At 35.9% G+C, this 24,742-nt stretch overlaps 1 protein-coding gene across 1 annotated transcript; it reads right to left on the bottom strand.

Moving 5' to 3' along the window:
- Positions 1 to 637: 637 nt before the first annotated feature.
- Positions 638 to 1,566, bottom strand: LOC106823590 (putative olfactory receptor 5AK3). The gene is given in 2 exon segments (XM_014829418.3): positions 638 to 1,371; positions 1,374 to 1,566. Coding segments are annotated over 2 exon segments (927 nt in total).
- Positions 1,567 to 24,742: the final 23,176 nt, after the last annotated feature.

The following is a 24,742-nucleotide window of genomic DNA, read 5'->3' as shown; positions in this document are numbered from 1 at the left end:
CCTTGGCTATGCAAGAAAGAGATGAACTTAGAATAAAGAAGATAACTAAGACAAAAAGAAGTCACAACATCACATAAGAGATAAGTGTTTTCAAGTGCTAGAGAATGTAACTAGCCCAGTAATAGTAGGTATAACATTTAGCCTGAGTCATAAGGTGCTTTTCAAAGAAGTATGTTTATTTTACATTCAGGTTTATGCAATAATTGGAACACAACATAAAAACAGGCTCTTTGTAGATGACCTAGGAAACATGTTTAAATGAATGGAAAATACGAACTTCAATTTTAATGTTGATTACATATAAAATTGGGGTTGTCTAGTCTTTAACAACATATTTGAAATGTATTTGAAACAAGTAAATAGTCTGTGAAGTGTATACATACTTCTTAGCACATTAAATAATCTCAATAATGCTTTTCTTCGTGGGTAGTATGGGATATGCTTTCCAAACTTTATTAAAGGGGAAATTAGTCCCATGAGATGTTAGGATACTTCCTTCATTCTACACACTTATCCGTTGAATGATGTAGCATTGGTTTAAGATGTGAACGTGCTCCTAATTTCAGAAATATTAAATAGTGGTCAACATGTCTGTTGGATGCTTTCTTGCACTGAATTTTGACAATTTTGGTGCAGTCTAGAAGAATTTTCTCCCAGTCACTTTTAGAGCTTCTTTTACCTCTTTATTTCGCAAACTATAGATCAGGGGGTTCAACATGGGAATCACAATGCCATAAAATATGGAGGCCACTTTCATATTGTCCTGGGAATTATTAGAATGAGGCTGTAAGTACATATATGACAGGGTTCCATAGAAAATCGTGACTGCTGTCAGGTGGGACGCACACGTGGAGAAGGCTTTTTTCCTCCCTGCTGTAGAAGGCATCTTTAGGATGGCGACCGTGATATATACGTAGGAAAAGATGACGATCAACACTGTGAACATCAAGTTAAATCCCACAAAGACAACAAGTAGCATGACGTTAATGTCAATGTTGGAGCATGAAAGGGTGAGATTTGGAGGAACATCACAGAAAAAGTGATTGATGGTATTGGACTTGCAGAAGGACAATGAAAATGTAAAACCTGTGTGTACAGAAGCATTTATTGAGCTCATGACATATGAACTAACTACCACCTGGATGCAGATTCTTTGAGACATGACTATAGGGTAGCGAAGTGGGTTACAGATGGCTACATAACGGTCCACAGACATAGCGGCCAAGAGGTAACATTCACTGGTTGCAAATGTTGCATAAACCAATAATTGTATGACACAGCCCCCAAAAGATATTGATTTATTTTCTACTGTGAAATTTTTCAGCATCTTGGGAGTGATAGCAGAAGTGTAACAGATATCAACAAAAGCCAATGTTGTAGGAAAAAGTACATGGGTGTTTGAAGTCTGGAATCTGTTTTGACGAGTAGGATCATTCCAACATTACCCACCATGGAGATCATATAGATCACTAGAAACACGATGAAGAGGACATACTGCAACTTGTGTTTGGCACCAAATCCAAGAAGACAGAATTCAGTCACTTCAGTGATATTTCCTTGTGTCATGGCTACCAAAGTCTAGAAAGCACCCAGAAAAGAAGGGAAATGTTGACTTCTTGAAGGAAAAATGCTCTTACATTTTGTGTCACTGTTTTTGAATTGGATTTTCATAGCAAATACTCCCAACAGGATTATTACTTTCCAAATATTGGTCCTATTTCCTTGATAAGTAACTACTAAATAATAAAAAGGGACATGTGAACCATGGATTTATTTTCAAAAGAAGGCTCAATTCTAATAGGTTTGATTCTAAGAAACATAGATTAAAAGTTTTCCACTATATTAAAAAGATATCTGTATTTGCTTAAAGCCACATGTCAGTATGATTGTGTACCATTTCAATGACCCATAGTTTGTCTAAGCCATTTCTCATTTTAATCCTGGTGAAAACTCTGGAAATTATTAGCATTAATTAGAGAAATTTTCTGAGATATGTTCACAATCCACAGATGATTGAAAGCTTCAGGATGTCTTTGTACTACTATTCTTAGCTGGCAACTGCCATGTAGGTGATGTTCTTCACAAGCCAAATAATCCTCTCATTTTATATATATATAAAATATTTATATTTATATATATATATATAATATTTATATATATATATATAAATGTGGATTTCTGAGAGAATCTTGCATTTCCCATTGTATTATTTCTCTTTTTAAGTATATCCTAGCTGCAGGACAAATCATCTGCTAAAAAATTTATTACTATAAAGTGATAGCTTATTTTAAGTCCTAAGTCGCTTTGTTTTTGACTTTAAGTCATGCTACCTCTGTATCTGGTTAGGTAGACAGCTGAGATGTCTTCATCCATCATTTTTCATATAGCCTTCGAGTCCCTAATTTTAGTGTCTTTACTGTTAAACACCATTCTACATTGCTGAGCACTGCTCATTGCAGAGTAATATATTATGGACCCTTTGTATGGAAGAAATTAACTTGTTGTTCATCAATAAATTTGTTTTCTTCTAGGCACAGCATCAGTGCACACTTTCAAACAATGTTTTTCATGTGTGGCCATGATACCATGATTGACCCATGGAACATGGTAAAAGTAATGAATGCTGCTTCTAGGCCTGAACCAGCTTCTCCTCGCCTCCCTGAAACTGGAACCATATACTCTCTACTACCTTTCTTCCCCATCTGTTGCCTGGATATTGACACTCAGGGAAACTTTGGAAGCCTTGTGTTAGGTTTGATGGATAAAATACAGGACACCCAGTTAAATTTGAATTTCTGATAAACAATAGGTATTTTTTTTTTACTGTAAGTGTGATCTAAATATTACATGGGAAATACTTATGTTAAAAAATCACTTACTGTTTATCAAAGACTTACTTTTAATTTGGTGTCTTGTGTTTTTGTTTGCTAAGTCTGACAACCCTATTGCAGCCTCTTTTGGGCTGTGTTCTCAAATGTCTGTGTGCAAATGAGCTCTCTGACAGCAAACCCTTTCCTCAACTGGATTATATTTGATGGAGAACTTCTATTGTTATAAGTCACTGAGATTTGGGCATTTATTTACTACATCAGTAGTCTTATTTTTAGCAATGTCATTGCAGTCATACACCACAATAAGGATTTTTTTTCAAAAGCATAAACATAGGAAGATATATGAACAGTACAATTTTTCAAACTGGAAAGTGGGTTGATGAGTGAAAAATAATTTATCAAATCCAAGAAAATCAAATCCTGACACAGTAATGAAGAAAGATGAGAATCAACTGGATTTATACTGCAGAATCCTAGAAAAGCTCAGGAATTGATAACAACAGGTATACTGCAAGAGGGCTCATGGTTATATTAAAAGAATGAATATTGGATAAGAACCTATAAGAAGCAAATTATGGCGAAACACATCACCAGTAGCTCATCTAAGACCTCAAATCTTCCTTCACTCATCAAAGTGAACAGACAAATATGGCTCGCCTGATAATTGAAAGACAAAGAAAGAGAAAAAGAACACTTGTAGGAAGCAGAAACTACAAATGGAAAAGGAACACTTTTGAAACTCACAAACAACTTTTCCACTACACACACACACACACACACACACACACACACAAACGCACACACACATACACATGAGATTCATATACATACATTGTAGGATAATTGTAACTTTCATGGAGGATAATTGGGAATGTAATTATTGAAGGATACATAAGGGGACTAAAAAATATTGACTGTTATTTGTACTTTGAATTGTATCGTGGCTAAATATGTGGTTATTGTATAATTCTTCATAAAATTTTATGCAACTACGCATGTAAAATACTATGCAATAAAACAAATTTATCATAGTTGAAAAATTCACACCCCTAGTCCATCATTAGAAGAGTTCTTTCCTCTGATGTCAATAACTCCTAGCAGAGCCATATACCCATGAAGAAAAGATGGTCAGGAAGAACGTACCTTTAGTGGTAAGAACGTACCAGCCTAAGTCTGTTGTTGATATGGGCTTCTCTCATTGTTTAAATATTTTGAGAAATAAACACAGTGGAATAATGTTGTACTAACAGAACAAGAAACAGTTCTTTTCAATTCAACATTTAGTGAGGGCAGAGGGGAAATAAGTTAGTGCAAGTTCTTTCCTCAGGTTAACCTGCTGTAAAATAACTGAAATCCAGCCCTTTCAAGGATGTGTTCATCACTGAGTATAAGCACTTATCACAGGAAGCTAGAAGAGATCAGGGGTCCACTTAACCCAGAACCTTGATAGAGTAATTATAATTACATTTACTATATCAATTTGATTTTAATCATTCTGATTCAATAATATGTCTTAATTATATGACATGGGGACTTATTTCAAGAGCTAAAGAAATCAGGACAAGCTCAGGACAAGCATCCACCTCCACACACAAAATCTGTACGTTAAAGACAGGTTGGCTCAGTATGAAATTCTTTGTTTCGTCTATGATGAAGGTATTTGCTAATCAACAGAAACTTCTGAAGAAAACTCCCAACTACCTGAGCATTTTAAATGTGATTGACCTGCACTGAGTCTCAGTGCTTTGGCAGCTTCATGCATATTCAGCACTGGGCAGTAGAAAGGAAACCAGCTGACCTGGGTTTGAATTTTTGTACCACAAGTTAAAAGAGACAAAATACATAACCACCTCAACCTCAGTTCCTTCCTCTGGAAAATGGAGATCATAGAACTTAGAAGTTAATGATGTCCTTTAAACACTATTTATAATAACAAACATTTGGAAATAACATTAAATAGATCACAGTAGCTCCACATTATGGATCAATACACAGTCCACAACGAATGAGAGAAATATAGACTCTTATAAAAAGGTGTCCCTGTCATATTATCAAATGAGAAAAATAAATTGTAGAATGATAGGTAGATCGTGGGCCATTTTAACAATCAAACTCTTTCTCTCACTCCCACTCCCTCTTGCTTCCACTCTCTATTTATTCAGATAAAGTTCAGGTTAGATACATACCAAAGTCTAAGAAATAACACTCACTTAAGTAATAAAACTTAAGTTATCTACAGGTGTGAGATTGGGTGAGAGAGAACCTCTCTTTTTAAACTTACACACTTCTGCACTTTTACTTTCACTTTAAAAATGGGAATTCATAACTTTTATCATTTTAAAAATGAAGAAGACCATTTTATGAAGTTATTGATATGCTAAGGCTTACATCTGCCATTTTATTATTGTTTTCTGTCTTTTTTGTTTCTGTGTTTTATTCTCCCTGACTTTCTGTAGATCACTTGAACTTTGTTGAGAATTCCATTTTGATTCATTTATAGTGTTTTTACTGTATATCTTTGTATACTTTTATACACATAAACTATATAACATATATTATATATATACAAATAAATTATACACCATGACCAAGTAGTGTTAATTACAGGGATGAAATGCTCATTCAATGTTGGGAATAAACCAAGGTAATCTATCATATTTACAGTGTAGAGGAGAAAAATCACAGGATTATATAAATTGAAGAAGGAAATGAATTTGACCAAATTTTATTCATGATTAAAAAATACTTAGAAAATTAGGAATAGGAAAGAACACACTTAAGCTGATGAAGAACATCTAAAAACAACTTACAGCTAATATACTTAATGGTCAAAGACTGAAGGCTTGATCCCTAAAATCAGCTACAAGGCTAAAGATACACACCCTCACCAGTTTTATTCACCATGGCTCTGGAAGTTCTAGTGAGTGGGATAAAGAAGAAAAGGAATAAAAGTCATATATATCAGAAAGGAAGAAATTGTCCCTCAAGCAGATGACATGATGAGTATGAAGATCCCAAGAAAACTACTGAAATCATCTAGACCCAATAAGTGAGTTCATGAAATTGTGGAATACAAGATCATCATAGAAAAATTAATTGCATTTTTATATTATCAATGGACATATGACAAATGGGAACTGAAATTAAAATGTAATATCATTTACAATCATTCAAAATATGAAATACTTAAGCATAAATCTGAAAAAACCTGTACAAGACTTATATGCTGAGAATTACAAAATGCCAATGAATGAAATCAAATAAGATCAAAATAAATAGACATACTGTGTTTATAGATTAGAAGATCCAGTATAATATAATCTAATTCTCCTTAAATAGATAAACAAGTTTAATGAAATCCTTATAAAAATTTATGCAAAACTTTTTGGATATGGCAAGATTATTCTAAAATGTATATGGAAAGACAAAGTAGTTAGAATAGCTAAAACAATTTTGAAAAAGAAGAATGCAGGATGGATTACTCTACCTGATATGAAGATTTATTATATAGTTTTAGTAATCAACACTCTAAAATTTGAAGAGAAATAGACACAAAGATGGAGTAGAATAGAGAACCCACAGGAACAGTCAACCGATTTTTGATAAAAGTGCAAAAGCAATTCAATGGAAGATTGATAGTGTTTCCAATACATAGTGCCAAGGCAACTGGATAACCATAGGCAAAAGAATGAACCTATACACCCTCTACAAAAATTAACTCAAATGGATAATATATTTAAATGCAAAATATAAAACTTCTAAAAGATAATATAGGACCAAACCTTCAGAACCCAGGACTTAGTGCATAGTTCTTAGACATTACAGTGAAAACACAATCCATAAAAGACAAAGAAAGTCAATAAATTGGACTCCATCAAGATGAACAATTTTGCTGTGTTAAAGATCTGGTTAGGAGGATGAAAAGGCATGCTACAGACTTGGAGAAAATATTGTCAAATCACCTTTCTGACAAAAGACTTATAACTAGTATATATAAAAAAATCACAAACTCAACATTAAAAAATCAAATTATAAAATGGATGAAAGACATGAATAGACAGTTCATCAAAAAGGGCTATATGTATGGTAAATAAGCACATGAGATGTCCAGCATCATTAGGCGTTAGGGAAATGCAAATTAAGAACAAAATGAGATATCACTACACACCAACCTGAAAGGCTAAAATAAAAAAACAGTAGCAATATGAAATGCTGGTGAGGATACTGAGTAGCTGGATCTCTGATACATTGCCGGTAGGAGTGTGAAATGGTACAGTCACTGGAAAAAGGTTGGCGGTGTCTTAAAAAAACAAACCTACACTTAACATACCACTTAGTAATTGCACTCCTGGGAAATTATGTTTGCACAAAACTTTTTGTCCACACAAAAGCCTGTACATAAATTTCTGTAACAGCTTCATTTATAATAGTCAAAAAATGTACACAACCAATATGTTCTCCAATAGGTGAGTGGTTAAAGAAACTATGGTACATTCATACTGTGGGACATTATTCAGCAATAAAGGGGAGCAGACTATTGATACATGCAATAAGTTAGAAGGATGTCAGGGAAATATGCTGACTGAAAAAGAGCCAATCTCAACAGGGTAGACAGTGTATTGCTCCTTTCATCTAACATTCTCCAAATGACAAAATTACAGAAATAAACAGATTAGTGATTTCCAAGGGTCAGGGTGATAGGGCAAGGGGACTGGTGTGACCATAAGGGGTACCACCAGGGAGGCCTGCATGAAATCTGACATCTGTGATAGCATAGATCTGAATCTTGATTGTAGTGGTGGTTACATGAATCTACACCTGTGATAAAATGACATAGAACTACATACACACATTGTCACACACACCAATATCAAAATCCTGGTTTGGTGTCATAGTAAAATTACATATAGATATAATCATTGAAGAAAAACTATGTGAAGGATACATGGGACATAGCTGCAGTATTTTTGAAACTTTCTGTGAATGCATAATTATTTCAAAATAAGAAGTTAAAAAAAGAAGTAGAAGAAGAAAATGTAAAACTTGCTTTGCAGTGGAGTGAGGTTCAAGTGAACAAATTTATGTAATCTTGCCAGCACAGGGCCAGGTATTGAATCAATGCTCATCAAATGGCCATAATAATACAGGCAAATAATACATTAAGGGCATATAATAGTGACTGATTGATTCGTTTATTCATTCACTCAATTATTGGTTCGTTCATATCCTTTCCCAAGCAACACTCATCCCAGCTGAGTTCCCTGACTTTATTTCCATTACATCACCAATTATGAAGGGATTTCTTCTGGTCTTGGGGCAAAAAATGGTCTAACTGTGGCCCTGACCCTTTCGCTCTGCCACTTCTTGCACACACTGCGATAATACACAGCTGATGTTGAAAAATAAGATTTTCTTTGTTTTACTCACGCTAATATTGCCTCCAGATTCTCTTTGGGCAACTGATGCAGGCTGTTTGCCCTCCAATGTCTCTCTGTGTGATTTGTTCTAATTGGGGATTTTATAGCTAGGGCCTAAGGGATAAATACTTGCTCCCTTGAGAATCTGGGGTTCTGGGATGAGATGGAATTGGAAAAAAAACAACATTCATTAGCTATTCTCTGCTGAAGAAAAGTTTTGATTTCCAGAGGGGATGAAATTTATTTTTGTTTTCCTGGCTTTAGGGACTTCCTACTTTCAGTTTTGAGAATTGCCCTCCTATTGACAAATTACCTTCCTTCCCATCCTTCCTGACTGTCTCCTTGCTTTCTTATTGTGTGTGTGCAAGTGTGTGTATAACAAACCATTCACATCGTTAAAATTCAGAAGCATGCAAGTGCATGGAGTTGGAATAAAGTCCCCTTCTATTTCTTGATTCTAAATCTCTATATTTCTTCCCTGGTGATCACTCCTGTTATAAGCTTCTGTCTTCTTCCAGATGTAAGCCTTGTATTGCATTTGCAAACATAATAATACTTATATTCTTTCTTCCTCGCCCGTACAAATGGCAATGCATTATTGACATCTTCTGAAGCTTGCATTCCACTTAATAATTCTGGGTGATCTTTGTACTTCCATACATAAAAAGAACTCTCATTCTTTTTAATCATTGCATTATATTCTACTGAACAGCTGCATTGCTGAATATTTAATCAAACTCTCTTCTCTATTGGTAGATATTTATATGATTTCCAATCTTTCACTATTATAGACAATGTTACCATAAATATTAGTGTGCATAAGTGTGACTGTATCTCTAGGATTAGAAGAGATTTAGGAAAGGAGTCTCTGAGTCAAAGGGTATGGACACTGTAAAATCACACTTATAAATGTATTTGTTGTTTAAAAGTTACCTGTCATATATCTGCAATTCAAACTTAATTGGGTCTTCTATATTTTATCTGGCAACTCTAACACATGGCTTTCAAAGTTTGCCTGAATGTCAATATCCAGGCAGCAGATGAGGAAGAAAAGGAGTAGAAAGTCATGTGGTTCCAGTTTGAGGGGGGGAGGCAAGACCTAGTTCAGGGATAGAATTAGCATTCATGGCATTTGCCCACGTTCCATTGGCAGAACATGGTATCATGGCCACACATAAGAAAAGCTGGCATGTTCCTGAATGACCGTATGGAGCAGAGTCCTCTTGCCAGCATGCCTTTTCTCTACTGCACCTTATGTGATTGAGGACTTCTATTGTTATAAGTCAGTGAGATTTGGGTTTTTATCAGTTACAACAGCTAGTGTTATTTTAATCCACCTTCATCGCAGTCATGATTTTCATTCTTCATGAATGACCTTTAGTCTTTTAAAATATAGTAATTTGGAGTATTGCTAAGGTAAGAACTGAGTTTTGTGAGTTGGGAGCCTTTGTATTGTTTAGAATACATTATCCTGCAAAAATGAAAACATAATTGATACATTTCAATGTCATTTTTTTGTTCTCTATACCTTATCTTAGAACACTGTAACATTTGTCTTTTCTAGCATTAAAAGAAATTAAGCATTTAAAAAAGTTCTCTAAACCTAACCATCACAAATGTCAAATGGTAACTGTAGTGAGGTTATTGCTGCAAAATAATAGAGTCACTTTTACATACGGCATCCCAACAAAATATTAAGGTTAATATTTTATCTTAGGTCAATATTTTATCTTAGGTCAACATTGTATCCAGAGTAGTTGTCACAAGATGTTGCTTGGGCTGCCACAAAGACTTTGCCATTACACGAAACACAAATCTTTGGTTTAAAGAGCTAAGTGGGGGATGGGAGACTATGTCTTGTATATGCAGAGTGTAGATGGACCCAAATATATAATCTCAGTACATAATGGCTTAGAAAAAAATATCACCCTCATGGAAAACAGCTTCTGCTTTGACAAAAAAAAGTCCCACCTGAGTATTTGTAACTACCGTTCTGAATTCACATGGGTTTGGAGTTAAATTTACATTTCTAGATAAGAAATTAACAGAAAATTGTGCTGGGTTGTGACTATCTTAGCTATCTGCTTGAAACAAAGTAAAATCCTGAGAAGTAATATACTAATAATCCAGATTCCTTAAGGTTCCTGCAGATGAGATCAGTAAAAATGATATGATAATTCCAAAAATTTAACAAATTTCCAAGATAAAGGTCAGTCTGAACAAAATTTAGACAAAAAAAACCAAATAGCAAAATTGAATAACATAGTATTTCAGATACTGGAATTATCAGGGATGGAATATAGAATAATAGATTTTTATTATTTAAAGAAATTAAAAATTAAAATAGGGCAAGGAAAAAAGACTATCAGAAATTACCATGAAGATTTATAAGTTTTTCATAGATTTCCTGGAAAAAAAAAATCATCGAAAGATTCAGTAGAGAGTTAAACAAGAAATTAAAAACAACTGAAAAGAATATTGGTGAGCTAGAAGACATATATAAGGAAATTCTTGGGCTAGCCTCAGTGCCTTCATGGTTTAGTTTGATACACTCTGCTTTGGTGACCTGCATGCATTCATTTCCGGAGCATGGACCTACACCATTCATCTGTCAGTGGCCATGCTATGGTGGCAGCTCACATATAAAAAGAGGAAGATTGGCAGCAGATTTTAGCTCAGGGAAAATATTCCTCAGGAAAAAAAAAGAAAAAAGAGAAATACTCTGGAATACGGGATATAGTGATGAGATGGAAACTATAAAAGAGAGATTAAGAAATGTTGAAATTAGAATAGAATGCATTAAATTGGACTATCAGAAGGAAAGAACATGTTTTAGGAAATAATGGCTGGCAAGTTATGAGAAAAGGCAAAAGATAAAATTTGGAAAGTAGGAAGAAACTCAAGCAGAAAAATAAAAACTGTCCACATACAGAAATACCATTGTGAAAATAAGTAGAACAAAAGAAAAGAAATCATAAAAGCAGCCAAAAGAAGAAAATGACAGAATCTAAAAAATCAGACTTCCCAATACTTAGAATAAAAGCCTGAAGAGAACAGAATAAAATCTTCAGAGTGTTGTGAGAAAACAATCACAGCCTAGAACTGTATATGAGTATAAACAGTTATACAGGGAGGGCAAAACCATCACCTATGTTGTTTTAATGCCAAAAATGTTTATTCTGAATCTAATCATGATGAAGCCACCTGAAAAAATCCATATGATGGGAAATTCTATAAACCAGCTGGCTTGGACACCTAAAAAACGTCAATTTTGTAAAAGACGAAGCAAAAATAAAACAGGAAACTGTCCCAGATTTTAAGATTAAAAGACATTATAACTGTTTAATAAACAATCCTTGATTGCATCCTGAATCTGAAAATAAATATGTACAAAGGATATTGTTGGGACAAGTGGGAGAGTTTGAATAGTGAGTATATATTAGTTATTTTATCAATATTAAATTCCTTTGATGTGAAAGTTAGTTATAACAAAGATTTTCTTTGTAAGAGATGTATGCTGAATATCTCTTCTCTGTCAGTTTTTCTTTGTAGAGATAAAGCAAAATGGGACGAAGAAATTTGTTAATCTAGATGAAGCATATACCATTTCACCATACTATCATCTTAACTTTTATGAAGGTTTTACACTTAAAAATAAGACGTTAATGAAAACAATGGAGAAAATAAAACCTTTTCACATGAAAACAGATGAATAATGTTTACCATCAATAGTTGTGCACTAAAGATACTTGAAAGGAGTGTTGTTGAGAAGAGTGGAAAATGACCTCTGAAAAAAGTCTCAGAAGCAAAAAATGGTGACCTTAAAAACTAGTCAGCATTTCAGTAAACTGGAATAGAGGCAGTATAAAATATTAATAATATTGTCCATGGGGAAGTGATAAACAAAAAACATCACCTAACACTGATATAGGATTGGAGGGTTCTTTAGACTTAAAATTCTCTAAGATTCACGTACTTTTTTACTTAGATTATATATTTTAAATAATTACAAAAGATTAAAATGAAGTTTTATTTAAAGTTTAGGGCAATAAATGGAATTTTAAAATAAATCAAAAGAGGAGATAAAAATAATAGAAAAATTTAAGACAAATAGAAATCACCTGAGAAGGCATAAATAAATCCAAATTAATTAGTAAGAAAAATAAATATAAAAGGAATACAAATATAAAAGGAATAAATTCATCATTAAAATTTAAAGATTGTCAAATTAGATTTGAAAAATATAAATCAAGCCATGTGATATAATAGACAAGGAATTGAAAAGAAACTAAACAATTAATGATTAATGGTATAGAAATAATGGTATACAAAGGAAGAGAATATTATGCATCAGTGAAGAGGAATTCACAAGAGCTACATTTCTCAACCAAGATCTTAAAAATATAATGTTGAGAAAACGAAAAGACAACCTAACAATTGGGAGAAGATATTTGCAAACCACATATCACATAAGGGGTTAATATCCAAAATATACAAAGAACTCATACAGCTCCACAACAAAAAAACCAACAATCCAATTAGAAAATGGGCAAAGGATCTGAACAAGATTTCTCCAAAGAAGAAATACAGATGGCCAACAGGCATATGAAAAGATGCTCAACATCATTAGCTATCAGGGAAATGCAAATCAAAACTACAATGAAGTATCACCTCACTCTGGTCAGAATGGCTATAATTAACAAGACAAGAAACAACAAATGTTGGAGAGGGTGTGGCGAGAAGGGAACCCTTGTTCACTGCTGGTGGCAGTGCAAACTGGTGCAGCCACTATGGAAAGCAGTTTGGAGTATCCTCAGAAAATTAAGGATAGATCTACTATATGATCCAGCTATTTCCACTGCTGGGTATTTATCCAAAGAACTTGAAAACACAAAGGCATAAAGATACTTGCACCCCTATGTTCATTGTGGCATTATACACAATAGTCAAGACTTGGAAGCAACCTAGGTGCCCATCAAGGGACAAATGGATAAAGAATATGTGGTATTTATACACGATGGACTACTACTCAGCCATAAGAAATGACGAAATCCAGCCATTTGTGACAACATGGATGGACCTCGAGGGTATTATACTGAGTGAAATAAGTCAGAGGGAGAAAGTCAAATACCATATGATCTCACTCATAAGTAGAAGATAAAAACGACAAAAAAACCCCACATAGCATTGGAGATTGGACTGATGGTTACCATTGAAGAAGGGGTGAGGGGGGAGGGCAAAAGGGGTGATTAGGGTCACATGTGAGGGGATGCACTATAATTAGTGTTCGGGTGGTGAACATGATGTAATGTATCCAGAATTTGAAATATGGTGTACATCCGAAAAAAATAAAAATTAAAAAAATATGTATAGTGTTGAGGAAAAGAGCTTATTGACTAATTAGAGTATGATATAATACTTGGGCTTCAATGATATTGGTGATATTTTATATCCATGGCTATTCAGTGGTTACATGTGTCCACTGTATATTCTATATGCCTTTTTATAAGTATTAAATATTTTTGTATGTATTTTACAGTCATAAATTGCCTGTATAACACAAGTTACACACATACCATCTCTCAGCATGTCAAAATGCTGCCAGTTTTATTAAATCAAACCCATACCTCCTTTATAACACATTAGAGAAAGAAGGGTATCAACATTTTTAGGGTTAAAAGAAATCAATTCAGTCCAAAGAAAAAAACTGAGTATCTCAATTGTTAACAATATTGTTCAGAGACTTAGGGTCTAAAAAGGTGAGTAAGTTACACCCACAGTCCCCAAGTTCAGTTGTTACGATGATTCTCTGTGGGAAAAGTCAGAGTTAACAGTGTCCACAAGGAGACACAAACCAAATGCTGTTTGAGTGCAGTTTAGGGAATGATCTAATCTTGTTAGAGGATCTGGAAACCTTTCCTGAAATACTTGGCTTTAAAATTTGTTCTAGAAATATGTTTGGGATTGTATAAGGTGATGATCTGTATGGCCAGGGCAGGCAACTCCAAGCAGAGGAAGGACTTTGAACAAAAGCATGGTGATGATGCTCCAGATGCTAAGAGCAAGGGGCAACAGGGTCTCAGATGATATATAATTCAGGAGTGTTGCTCTAATTAGTAGCAATTTCTGTATTAAATCACAACAGACTTTTCCTGTATCTGTTTCAGAGACATACTTTTCCCCCCAGCTTTATTGAGATATAACTGATGTATAACATTGTGAAAGGTTAAGACATGCAATGTGATGATTTGATACACGCATATATTGTGAAATGTTTATCACAATGTTAGTTAACACATCCATCACCTCACATAATTACCATGTTGTTGCTGTTGTTATGGTGAGAACATTTAAAATCTACTCTTAACCAAATTTCAAGTGTACAATGAAATATTTTTAACTATAGTCACCATGCTGTACATTAGACACCAGATCTTATTCCTCTTATAACTGGAAGTTTGTACCCTTTGACCAATATCTCATTTCTCCCACCCTCTGGGCCCTGGCAATCACTGTTCTACTCAGACATTCTTAAGTAAAGCAAATTTTGAGTCTGGACCGGACTTCTCCCTTTCCCAAAGTTTTAGCTTGTAACTAAGATAGTTATTTCAGTCACAAAACTTTGACTGAGCATTGACAGTATTTGAGGGATTATTTTAGGTACTGAATGTCCAGAGTTCTCTCAACTCACCCCATCAGCAGATCCTGCTACTCTGTTTCCACGTTTGATTTTCTGAAGGAAGATTACAGAGAGCCTGCAAAGAACCAAAGATAAAGTTTCTGGTGTATTTCTATGACTTCTAGGCTTGGATTTTCCTTCCAGATGCTACAGCCAGTGTCTGCTTAGAACAACAAAACAAGAATTATTGTTTTAAAAAGTCGTATTTATTGGGTGGGCCCAGTGGCATAGAGGTTAAGTTCATATGCTCCACTTCAGTGGCCTGGGGTTCACAGTTTCAGATCCTGGGCATGGACACACACACAGCTCATCAAGCTGTGCTGTGGTGGCATCCCACATACAAAATAGAGGAAGACTGGCACAGACATTAGCTCAGGGAAAATCTTCCTCAAGCAAAAAGTGGAACATTGGCAACAGCTGATAGTTCAGGGCCAATCTTCCTCATCAAAAAAAAAAAAAAATTGTATTTATGTTAGAATATCCCTATCCACAACTCCTGCAAGGTGATATTTTTGCTTTTGCTATAAATGGTGGGTTTATTTTGGAGGGCTGTGGGATTAAGACCTACTTCCATGAGAATATCAGACACTGAGGGCTGTGTTGACTATATAGTATAGAGCTGCCCAAGTGAGACCATTAAAAAAGTTTTTTTCCCCAAGTTTCTGTCCTTTAGGGACTTTGAAACTTGTTTACTTCCAAGTGATTGGGAAACATCTGTTCCAACCTGGGGTTCATCCCGGATTGTGAAAACCAAGTTTTGCATCTTGGATCTTCTACTTACTCTAAACCTCAGTTTCTCCATCTGTAAAATAGGGCTAATGACACCAGACATAACTTCCTCAGTGGTGCTGGAAGAGGAACTGAGGGAATGCACATACATATTACTTTTGAACTGTGAAGGGCTTTGCCATGAAAAGGCTTTCCTGATTATCATTCTTAGACGGATTCTCCAAATCTGGGTGCCACTTTTTCCTCTTTCACTGTGGTAGCTGTTGTCATTGTCACATACCATGAGGACTCTCTGGGGCCCTACACAGCCAGGATCCTCAACTGAAGCTCTGCTCCAAGATCAGCAGACACATTCACATGCCTTCTTAACTTGATTAACTCCATTCCTCACTTTATTCACCTTGTGGTAGCTATTAGAAGACAGTTCACAGGCATTACCCTGCAGTTCTAGACCATCATTTCAGGAAGCTTTTTATGTATCCTTCTTGAGCTCAATTTCCAAGTGATTCTCAGAATTTAAATCCCTTCTCCTACACGCAGTAGATCCCCTGTCAGGGACTCTGGCCGAACAATGAGAGGTTATTAGAAATTTGTGTTTTACTGCCTACTCTTCTTATATTCAGTGACCTCCCAGTGTTTATCATGAAGTATTAAATGGGTATCTTCCTTCATCTTTTTCCCAGGAGGCTGGGCAAGCCAATAGGCTCTATGGCATAGGGGTTTAAGGCATAAACTCTCAGAGTCTTTCTGCCTGCATTCAAATCCTGGTTCTGTCACTTATTAACTGAGCAAATACTGAACCTCTTGGAGACTTCAGATTTTAGGTTTCATGGGTTTAAGGACTGTATCACGTATTCTATTATTTAATCCATGTTTAGTAAAGTGTTTAAAACATTTGAACCTGTTGCCTGAATATCTATCAAGCAGCAGGCATCATTGTCTACCAGTAGCCAGCCCTGGTGGTCTAGTGGTTAAGATTCAGCCTCTCACTACCACAGCCCGAGTTCATTTCCCAGTCAAGGAACCACACCACACATCTGTCAGCAGTCACACTGTAGCGGCTGCATGTTGTGATGTGGAAAGCTATGCCACTAATATTTCAAATACCAACAGGGTCAGCAATGGCGGAGAGGTTTCAGTGGAGCTTCTAGACCAGACAGGCTGGGAAGAAGGACCTGGGCACTCGTTTCTGAAAAAACTGTCCGTGAAAGCCCTATGAATAACCATGGAACATTGTCTTATATAGCACCAGAAGGTGTGAGGTTGGTGCAAAAATACCGGGCAGGGTTCTTCTGTGCTGTAAACAGGGTTACTAGGAGTTGTAATCGACTTGATGGCACTAACAACAACAAAGCAAGCATTATTCTAGTTGCACTTTGACCAAATGCTGACAGTATTAGAAGGATAATACACATTGAACACTGCTAGTGGTGACCATCATTGCTTACCATGTTTCACTCTCATCAACTGTCCCACCATATCTTGATCACTGGCTGTGCATAATGACTTTTGCATCAAATCTTAGAGCATGCCTAAAAGGAAATTTAATTTCTCAGTTCTAAATCTAATGAGGACTATGGTTCCCTTCCATTCATCATATTTGAGCTTCTAAAAGTGGTTTTGTTTGAATGCCTCATAAAACCCAGTTAATTCTACTTCTCTTTCATATGCTTCCTAATTTCTGTCTCCATATGCACTGCCTTAGTTCCTATGTTTGCTACTTCTGCTCACAATTACAAACCTAACTTCCTAATGCACCTTCTACTCACAACTCTAACCTTCCACAAATCCAATATTTCTTAAATGCACATCTGCTGATGTTATCTTCTCTGACTAAATTCTTTCCACGATTCCTCATTCTTTCAGGATAAAGTTCAAACTGGTTGAGCACACAAGGTTCTTCACTATTTTTCCACTGCTTTCTGCTCCAAATATACCAAAGGAACCACTGCTGCTCTTCAATCCATGGTGTTTCCTACAATGCCTTCTGAAAACCTCTGTCCCTTGCTTCCCTTCACTTTCCCACCACTCACTATTCTTCTGACTACTTCATACTCATCGCTTGACTCTTGGTTCAGAGAAATGTCCATCTGCTTGCTCTCCTCACTTGTGACTTAGATCTTTCTCTCTTTCTTCCCATAGCCAATAGGTTTATATCTATTCTTTATCCTTATATACTAAGTACCAATGTGAATCATTTTTTTTGCAATGGATGGTAAGCTCCTTGAGGACAAGTATACTTGTTTGTATTTGTGTAGGTGGTGCCTGCATGGTGTGTAGAACCAGTATGAATTCCCACCTCCATGGAATGAATAAATGAATGTATGTGAATGAATGATGCAAGATCTTTGATAGAGAAAACTACACCTTCTACTTTATAGTGATGACTACTACGAGCTCAAAACCAACACTGGCAACAGTAATAATGTTTATTGAAGACTTGTCATTTCAAGACATTGAGCTGAAAGGTTTTATGTGTATTATCTTGTTAATCTGCACACAATCCTATGATGTAAGTGCTGTTATTATCTGCATTTTGCAGGTAAATGATCTGAGGCTCAGGGACATGAAAGGATTCAGACATGACCACGTGGATAGCAAAGAATGAAGATGGAATTCAAATAAGTCAGTTGGAATTCAGAATTTAAGATCTCAGTCATCAGGCTGGACCAGACCCAAGTTTGAGAAGAACTAGAATGGAGAAATCTTCTGTCTTCTTGAGGAAAAACATAAATTCAGTGATTCTATGTTAAATTATATGTTAATGCAATAGATAGTACTAGTACCTAATGTGTGCCTGGCAGTGTTCTAGGCACTGTGGACACACAGGAAACAGGAACAAATGGCTATGACTTTCATGAAAGTTGCATACTAGTGTGTGTGGAGAACAGAGTATAAACAAGGAGACTCACTAATAAGCAAGATAATTTCTAGCAGGGATAAGTGCTAGAAGGCAAATAACATACTATGGAGTGAAGGTGCCTGAGAGGAGGCACCACCTCAGTCAGGAGAGGCCTCTTTAGAGAGATGCTACTGTGGGAACAGCAAACCTAACTGAAGGAAAACATGGTTCAAAATCTTTAAAGTGGGAATTAAAATGAGCTTGGCTTCTTCGTACGTTCCAAGGACAAGAAAGCAGCCAGGAGGGCCTGAAGGAGAACATGTTACACATTGGGTCAGAGGCCCAGGCAATGGTCTTATCGTATATGGCCTTTGCGGTCTTGGTGAGGAGTTTGGGTGTCATTCTAAGTGTGACAGGGAGTCATTGTAGGCTAAGTGGGGAAAGTGACATTAGATAGATCATTGCACTGGACAGATTATTCTTGCTGCTGACTGGAGTCTAGATCATAAGAGCAAGAATGGAAGTTGGGAGACCATATATGAAGCTCACGCAGTCGTTCAATTGAGAGATAACAGTGGCTCATCTAGGCTAGTATATGGGAAATGGAGACAATGATACTTAATCGTACTGTTTTGAGAAGGTAGAGTTTATAGGAATTGCTTTTGATTTCAATGTAGGAAGTGAAAGAAAGAGAGAAATGAAGTTTGACTCTAGACTCTTGTTCTAATTAATTATGTGAATGGTGGTTCTATTTAAGTGTGATGGAGAAGATAGAAGGAGTAGGTTAAAACACATTGGAGATAAATCAGATAAGACATTACCAAAATACCCTACAAAAACAAGCCTCAGTATAACTGCAATATAAAATGGATTTCAAAGGCTTTGTAAGGGACTTTGTCAAAGCTGAAGATGGTGAAAAGCTGCTAACAGGGTTCCAGAGGGGTCCAAGGAGACAAAAACTAAATTTCTTTGGCCTCTTTTCAGAACTTCTCAATAGCTGAGTCACAGAGTAAACAATCCCCAGGAAGCCTACTGCTGAGGCAAACAGAAAACAAATAGCCAGCAACCATTCCAGCTGACCCCTTAGCTGCTTAAACTACCCTAGGGAAGGTTAGCTGAGTCCTTTCCAGCCTCCTGTGGAAATTAGCAGGTGACCCACAGTGAGACCAAAAGCTTTGAAGGAGGAGGAATAGCTGGTTTCCATATCCCTTCTTTTCTGACAGTCTATAGTCTGTTACTGAGGCAGCATAAGTAAGGTGCATTGATCCATTTCAGCTGAAACATCTGCCTATTTATTAATACTCCATACTACTATACAAAGAATGTCAGGCTTACCTGGACACTTGGCTCTGATTCATTTTGTTCACCCTCTGCATGTCAGCTGATACTATGCTGTAGCCCAAATTCCTAAAATATCTTTTTTCTTTTTTTGGCGAGGAAGATTGGCCCTGAGCTAACATCCTTTGCCAGTCTTTGTCTTTTTTTAAAAACTTTTTATTAAGATTATGATAGTTTACAACCTTGTGAAATTTCAGTTGTACCTTATTGTTAGTCATGTTGTAGGTGCACCACTTCACCCTTTGTGCCCTCCCCTGACTCCCCCTTTCCCCTGGTAACCACCAATCAGTTTTCTTTGTCTATATGTTTAACTTCCACTTATGAGTGGAGTCATACAGAGCTCGTCTTTGTCTATTTGGCTTATTTCACTTAACGTAATAACCTCAAGGTCCATCCATGTTGTTGTGAATGGGACGATTTTATCCTTCTTATGGCTGAGTAGTATTCCATCATATATATATATGCCATATCTTCTTTATCCAATCATCAGTTTATGGGCACTTATGTTGCTTCCACATCTTGGCTATTGTAAATAATGCTGCGATGAACATAGGGGTGCATGGGACTTTTGAAATTGCTGATTTCAAGTTCTTTGGATAAATGCCCAGTAGTCGGATGGCTGGGTCATATGGTATTTCTATTTTTAACTTTTTGAGCAATCTCCATACTGTTTTCCATAATGGCTGCACCAGTTTGCACTCCCACCAACAGTGTATGAGGGTTCCTTTTTCTCCACAACCTCTCCAACATTTGTCACTTTTTGTTTTGGTTATTTTTGCCGTTCTAACAGGTGTAAAGTGATATCTTAGTGTAGTTTTGATTTGCATTTCCCTGATGATTAGGGATGATGAACATCTTTTCATGTGTCTGTTGGCCATCTGTATATGTTCTTGAGAGAAATATCTGTTCATGTCCCCCAGTCTTCCTCTTTTTGTTTGAGAAAAACTATTACTGAGCTAACATCTGTGGCAATCTTCCTCCATTTTGTATGTGGGTCACTACCACAACATGGCTTGATGTGTGGTGTGCATGTCTGCACCTGGGATCTGAACTCAAGAACTCTGGGCCACTGAAGTGGAGCATGCTAACTTAACCACTATGCCACTGGGCTGGCCCCTAATATATCTTTGATAGGGACATTTCCTAGTTTCATATCACCATAATCATTTAAGTAGTTCTATGAACAGGAAAACGTACGATTTGTAGTGATACTGTTTTACTGGATTTTTCTGTTGTCCAAAATGATTGATGCCTCATAATTCCTAAGTGGCCCAGTGATTTTGTTAGAAAAGGTGGAAGAGGCTCAATCATTCAATCATTAAACAGATATTTATCAAGTACCTGATTTGATTCTGCCACAGTACTGAGGATGTGGTAGTGAAGAAGAGAAAAATTCTTGACTCTCAAGAAGTCTGCATTCTGGTAGGGTTGCTATAGGAAGTACTACTGAAATTATTAATGCAAATTTGCAAGCATGTTGAAGGGTGCACAGACCTATAGGTACAGGATAATCCATCTGGCTATAAAAATTATTAGAGTGTCAGAGCTAGATGAAAACTTTGCTATCTCCCCATCTAACTTCCTCATTAAATTTAACACATGAGAAATCCAACACACAGAGGCCAAAGCCCAGTAGGGATTGTTGTCTGTGCCTTCTTATTCTGGAAGACCACACTGACTCCTTCTCTGAGTTTTAATTGTTGCTATCACATCATTTTTAAAATTTTAAATCTGATGAATTTCTTGCCAAATTCAGATGTAAAACTAATATTTCTGTTGTTTTTAAGAACTCTTACATTTTACGTGAATATTGAAATATTTATGAGTGAAATGATATGATATATAGGAAATGTATGAAAATAATCAGGTGAGGGGACTAGAAAGGGTGGCAGAAAGGAAGATTGGTTATGAATTAAGAATTATGGGATGTGTCAAGATGGCAGTGTAGGAAGATTCTGAACTCACTTCCTCCCATGGACACAACAAATTTACAACTCCTCTTGTAAACATTACCTCTGAGAAAGAACTGAAAACTGGATAAAAAGAACCCCCACAACAACTGAGGTGGGGTGAGGCAGAAATTTTCCTCTGGAGAGAAAAAAGTCACCTTTGAGTGGTGGCGCTTCATGGTCAGCTGGGAGCAATCTTAAGGTATGAAACCTTCCCTGCAGGAGTGGGGGACATGAGGGGAAGCGTTACCACTATAAGCAGCTTTTGAATTCAGCACAACCAAGACAAGTGTCATATCTGGATTTGCTGGCTATTAACTACAGTGGGGAATATCCCCAGAAAAGCTTTCAATCACAAGGGAAAAAAAGTCTGCTCTTAAAAGGCCTATGCACAAATTCACCCATTTCAGGAAGCAACCTAAAATCACCAGGAAGAAAAGTGCGTAGCCCTGTGGTGAAAAGAGACTCACTTGATAGACTCTGGGTATGAAAGACTAGTGGAAATCACTGAAGCTGAACAGATAAAAGATAAAAGAATTAAAAACAACGAGGACCTCTGGGACAACATCAAGTACACTCACATCTGTATTATAGGTGTCCCTGAAGGAGAACAGAAAGATAAAGGGGCAGAGAACCTATTTAAAGAAACAATAGCTGAAAACTTTACTAACCTAAGAAAGGAAAGAAACATTCAGGTACAGGAAGAACAGAGAGCACCAAACAAGATAAATACAAGGAGGCTCGCACTGAGACACATTATAATTAACATGTCAAGAATTAAAGATAGAGAATCCTAAAAGCTGCAAGAGAAAGGCAACAAGTTACATACAAAGGAAATGCCATAAGGCTATTAGCTGATTCTCAGAAAAAACATTACAGGCTAGAAAGGAGTGGCACAATATATTTAAAGTGCTGAAAAGGAAAAAAGGTACAGCCAAGAATACTCTACCTGGCAAGGTTATCACTCAGAATGGAAAGAGAGATAAAGACTTTTCCAGACAAGCAAAAACTAAAGGACTTTATCACTCAGAAACCAGACTTACAAAAAAAGCTAAAGGGACTTATTTAAGTGGAAAGAGAAGACTACGAATAAGAATAAGAAAATTATCCAAAAAAAGCAATAAAATCACTGGCAAAGGAAAATATACAGTAAAGGTAGCAGATCAGCCACCTATGAAGCTAATACGAAGGTCAAAAGACAAAAGTACTAAAATTATCTATTTCCATGGTAAGAGGGCGCTAGATGCACATGCACAATAAAAGAGGTTAGACATGATATCCAAAACATAAAATGTGGGAGGAGGGGAGTAAAAGAATAGAGCTTTAAGCAAGAGGTCAAACTAAAGAGACCATAAAGTTAATATAGATTGCTATATACATAAGTTATTATATATGGACCTCACGGTAATCACAAACCAGAAACCTGTAATGAATACACAAAATATGAAGAGAAAGAAACTCAAACATAATACTAAAGAATGCTATCAAACCACAAGGGAAGGGAGCAAGAGAAGAAGAAAAGAAGAGGGAAGAACTACTAAAACACTCAGAAAAAAAGTATCAAAATGGGAGTACGTACATTCTTACCAATAGCTATTTTAAATGTCAATGAGTTAAATGCTCCAATCAAAAGGCATAGGGTGGCCGATTGGAAACAAAAAACAAGACTCGTATATACTGCATACAAGAGACACACTTCAGACTTAAAGACAGTCACAAACTGAAAGTGAAGGGATAGAAAAAGATATTCAATGCAAATGGCAGTGAAAAGAAAGTTAGGGTAGCAATATTTATTACTAGACAAAGTGGACTTTAAGATAAAAACTGTGACAAGGGAAAAAGAAGAGCACTACACAATGATAAATGGAATAATCCAACAAGAGGATATAATACTTACAATACGTGTAAATATCTATGCACCCAACATAGGAGCACATATATATATATATATATATATAAAGCAATTATTGGCAGACATAAAAGGAGAAGTAGACAGTAACAAAATAATAGTAGGGGCTTTAATACTCCACTTACACCAATGAATAGATCATCCAAACAGAAGAACAATAAAGAAACATTGGCCTTAAATGACACAGAAGACCAGATGGGCTTAGTAGATATATACAGAACATTCCATCGAAAAACTGCAGAATACAAATTCTTTTCAAATGTACATGGAACACTCTCCAGGACTGATCACATATTAGGCCACAAAATGAGTCTCAGTAAATTTAAAAGATTGAAATAATATCAAGCATCATTTCTGACCACAAAGGCATGAAATCAACTACAGGAAGAAAATCAGAAAAGCTACAGTTATGTGGAGATTAAACAAAATGTTACTAGACAATGATTGGGTCAATGAAGAAATCAAGGGAGAAATAAAAAATTACCTGGAGACAAATGAAAATGGAAATACCACATGCCAAGATGTATGGGATACAGCAAAAGCAGTTCTTAGAGGGAAGTTTACAGCAATAGAGGCTTACCTCAAGAACAAGAAAAATCTGAAATAAACAATCTAACAGTGCCCTTCAAGGAATTGGAAAAAGAAGAACAAATAAAGCCCGAAATCAGTAGAAAGAAGGAAATAATAAAAATCAGAGCAGAAATAAATGTAATAGAGACCAAAAAAATAGAGAAAAATCAATGAAACGAAGAGCTGGTTCTTTGAAAAGATAAACAAAATTGACAAAGCTATGGCTAGACTTACAAAGAAAAAAATAGAGGAAGCTCAAATAAAATCAGAAATGAAAGAGGAGAAATTACAATGGACATCTCCGAAACACAAAAGATTATAAGAGAGTACTATGAAAAGCTATATGACAACAAATTGGATAATGCAGAAGAAATGGATAAATTCTTAGAACCATACAACCTTCCAAAACTGATTCAAGAAGAAATAGAGAATTTAAATAGATCAATCACCAGTAAGGAGATTGAAACAGTAATCAAAA

Source organism: Equus asinus, chromosome 17, assembly GCF_041296235.1.
Source record: "Equus asinus isolate D_3611 breed Donkey chromosome 17, EquAss-T2T_v2, whole genome shotgun sequence".
NCBI classification, from domain to species: Eukaryota; Metazoa; Chordata; class Mammalia; order Perissodactyla; family Equidae; genus Equus; species Equus asinus.
Note: the sequence above shows the minus strand (reverse complement) of the source record. Positions and strands in the feature narration are given on the sequence as shown.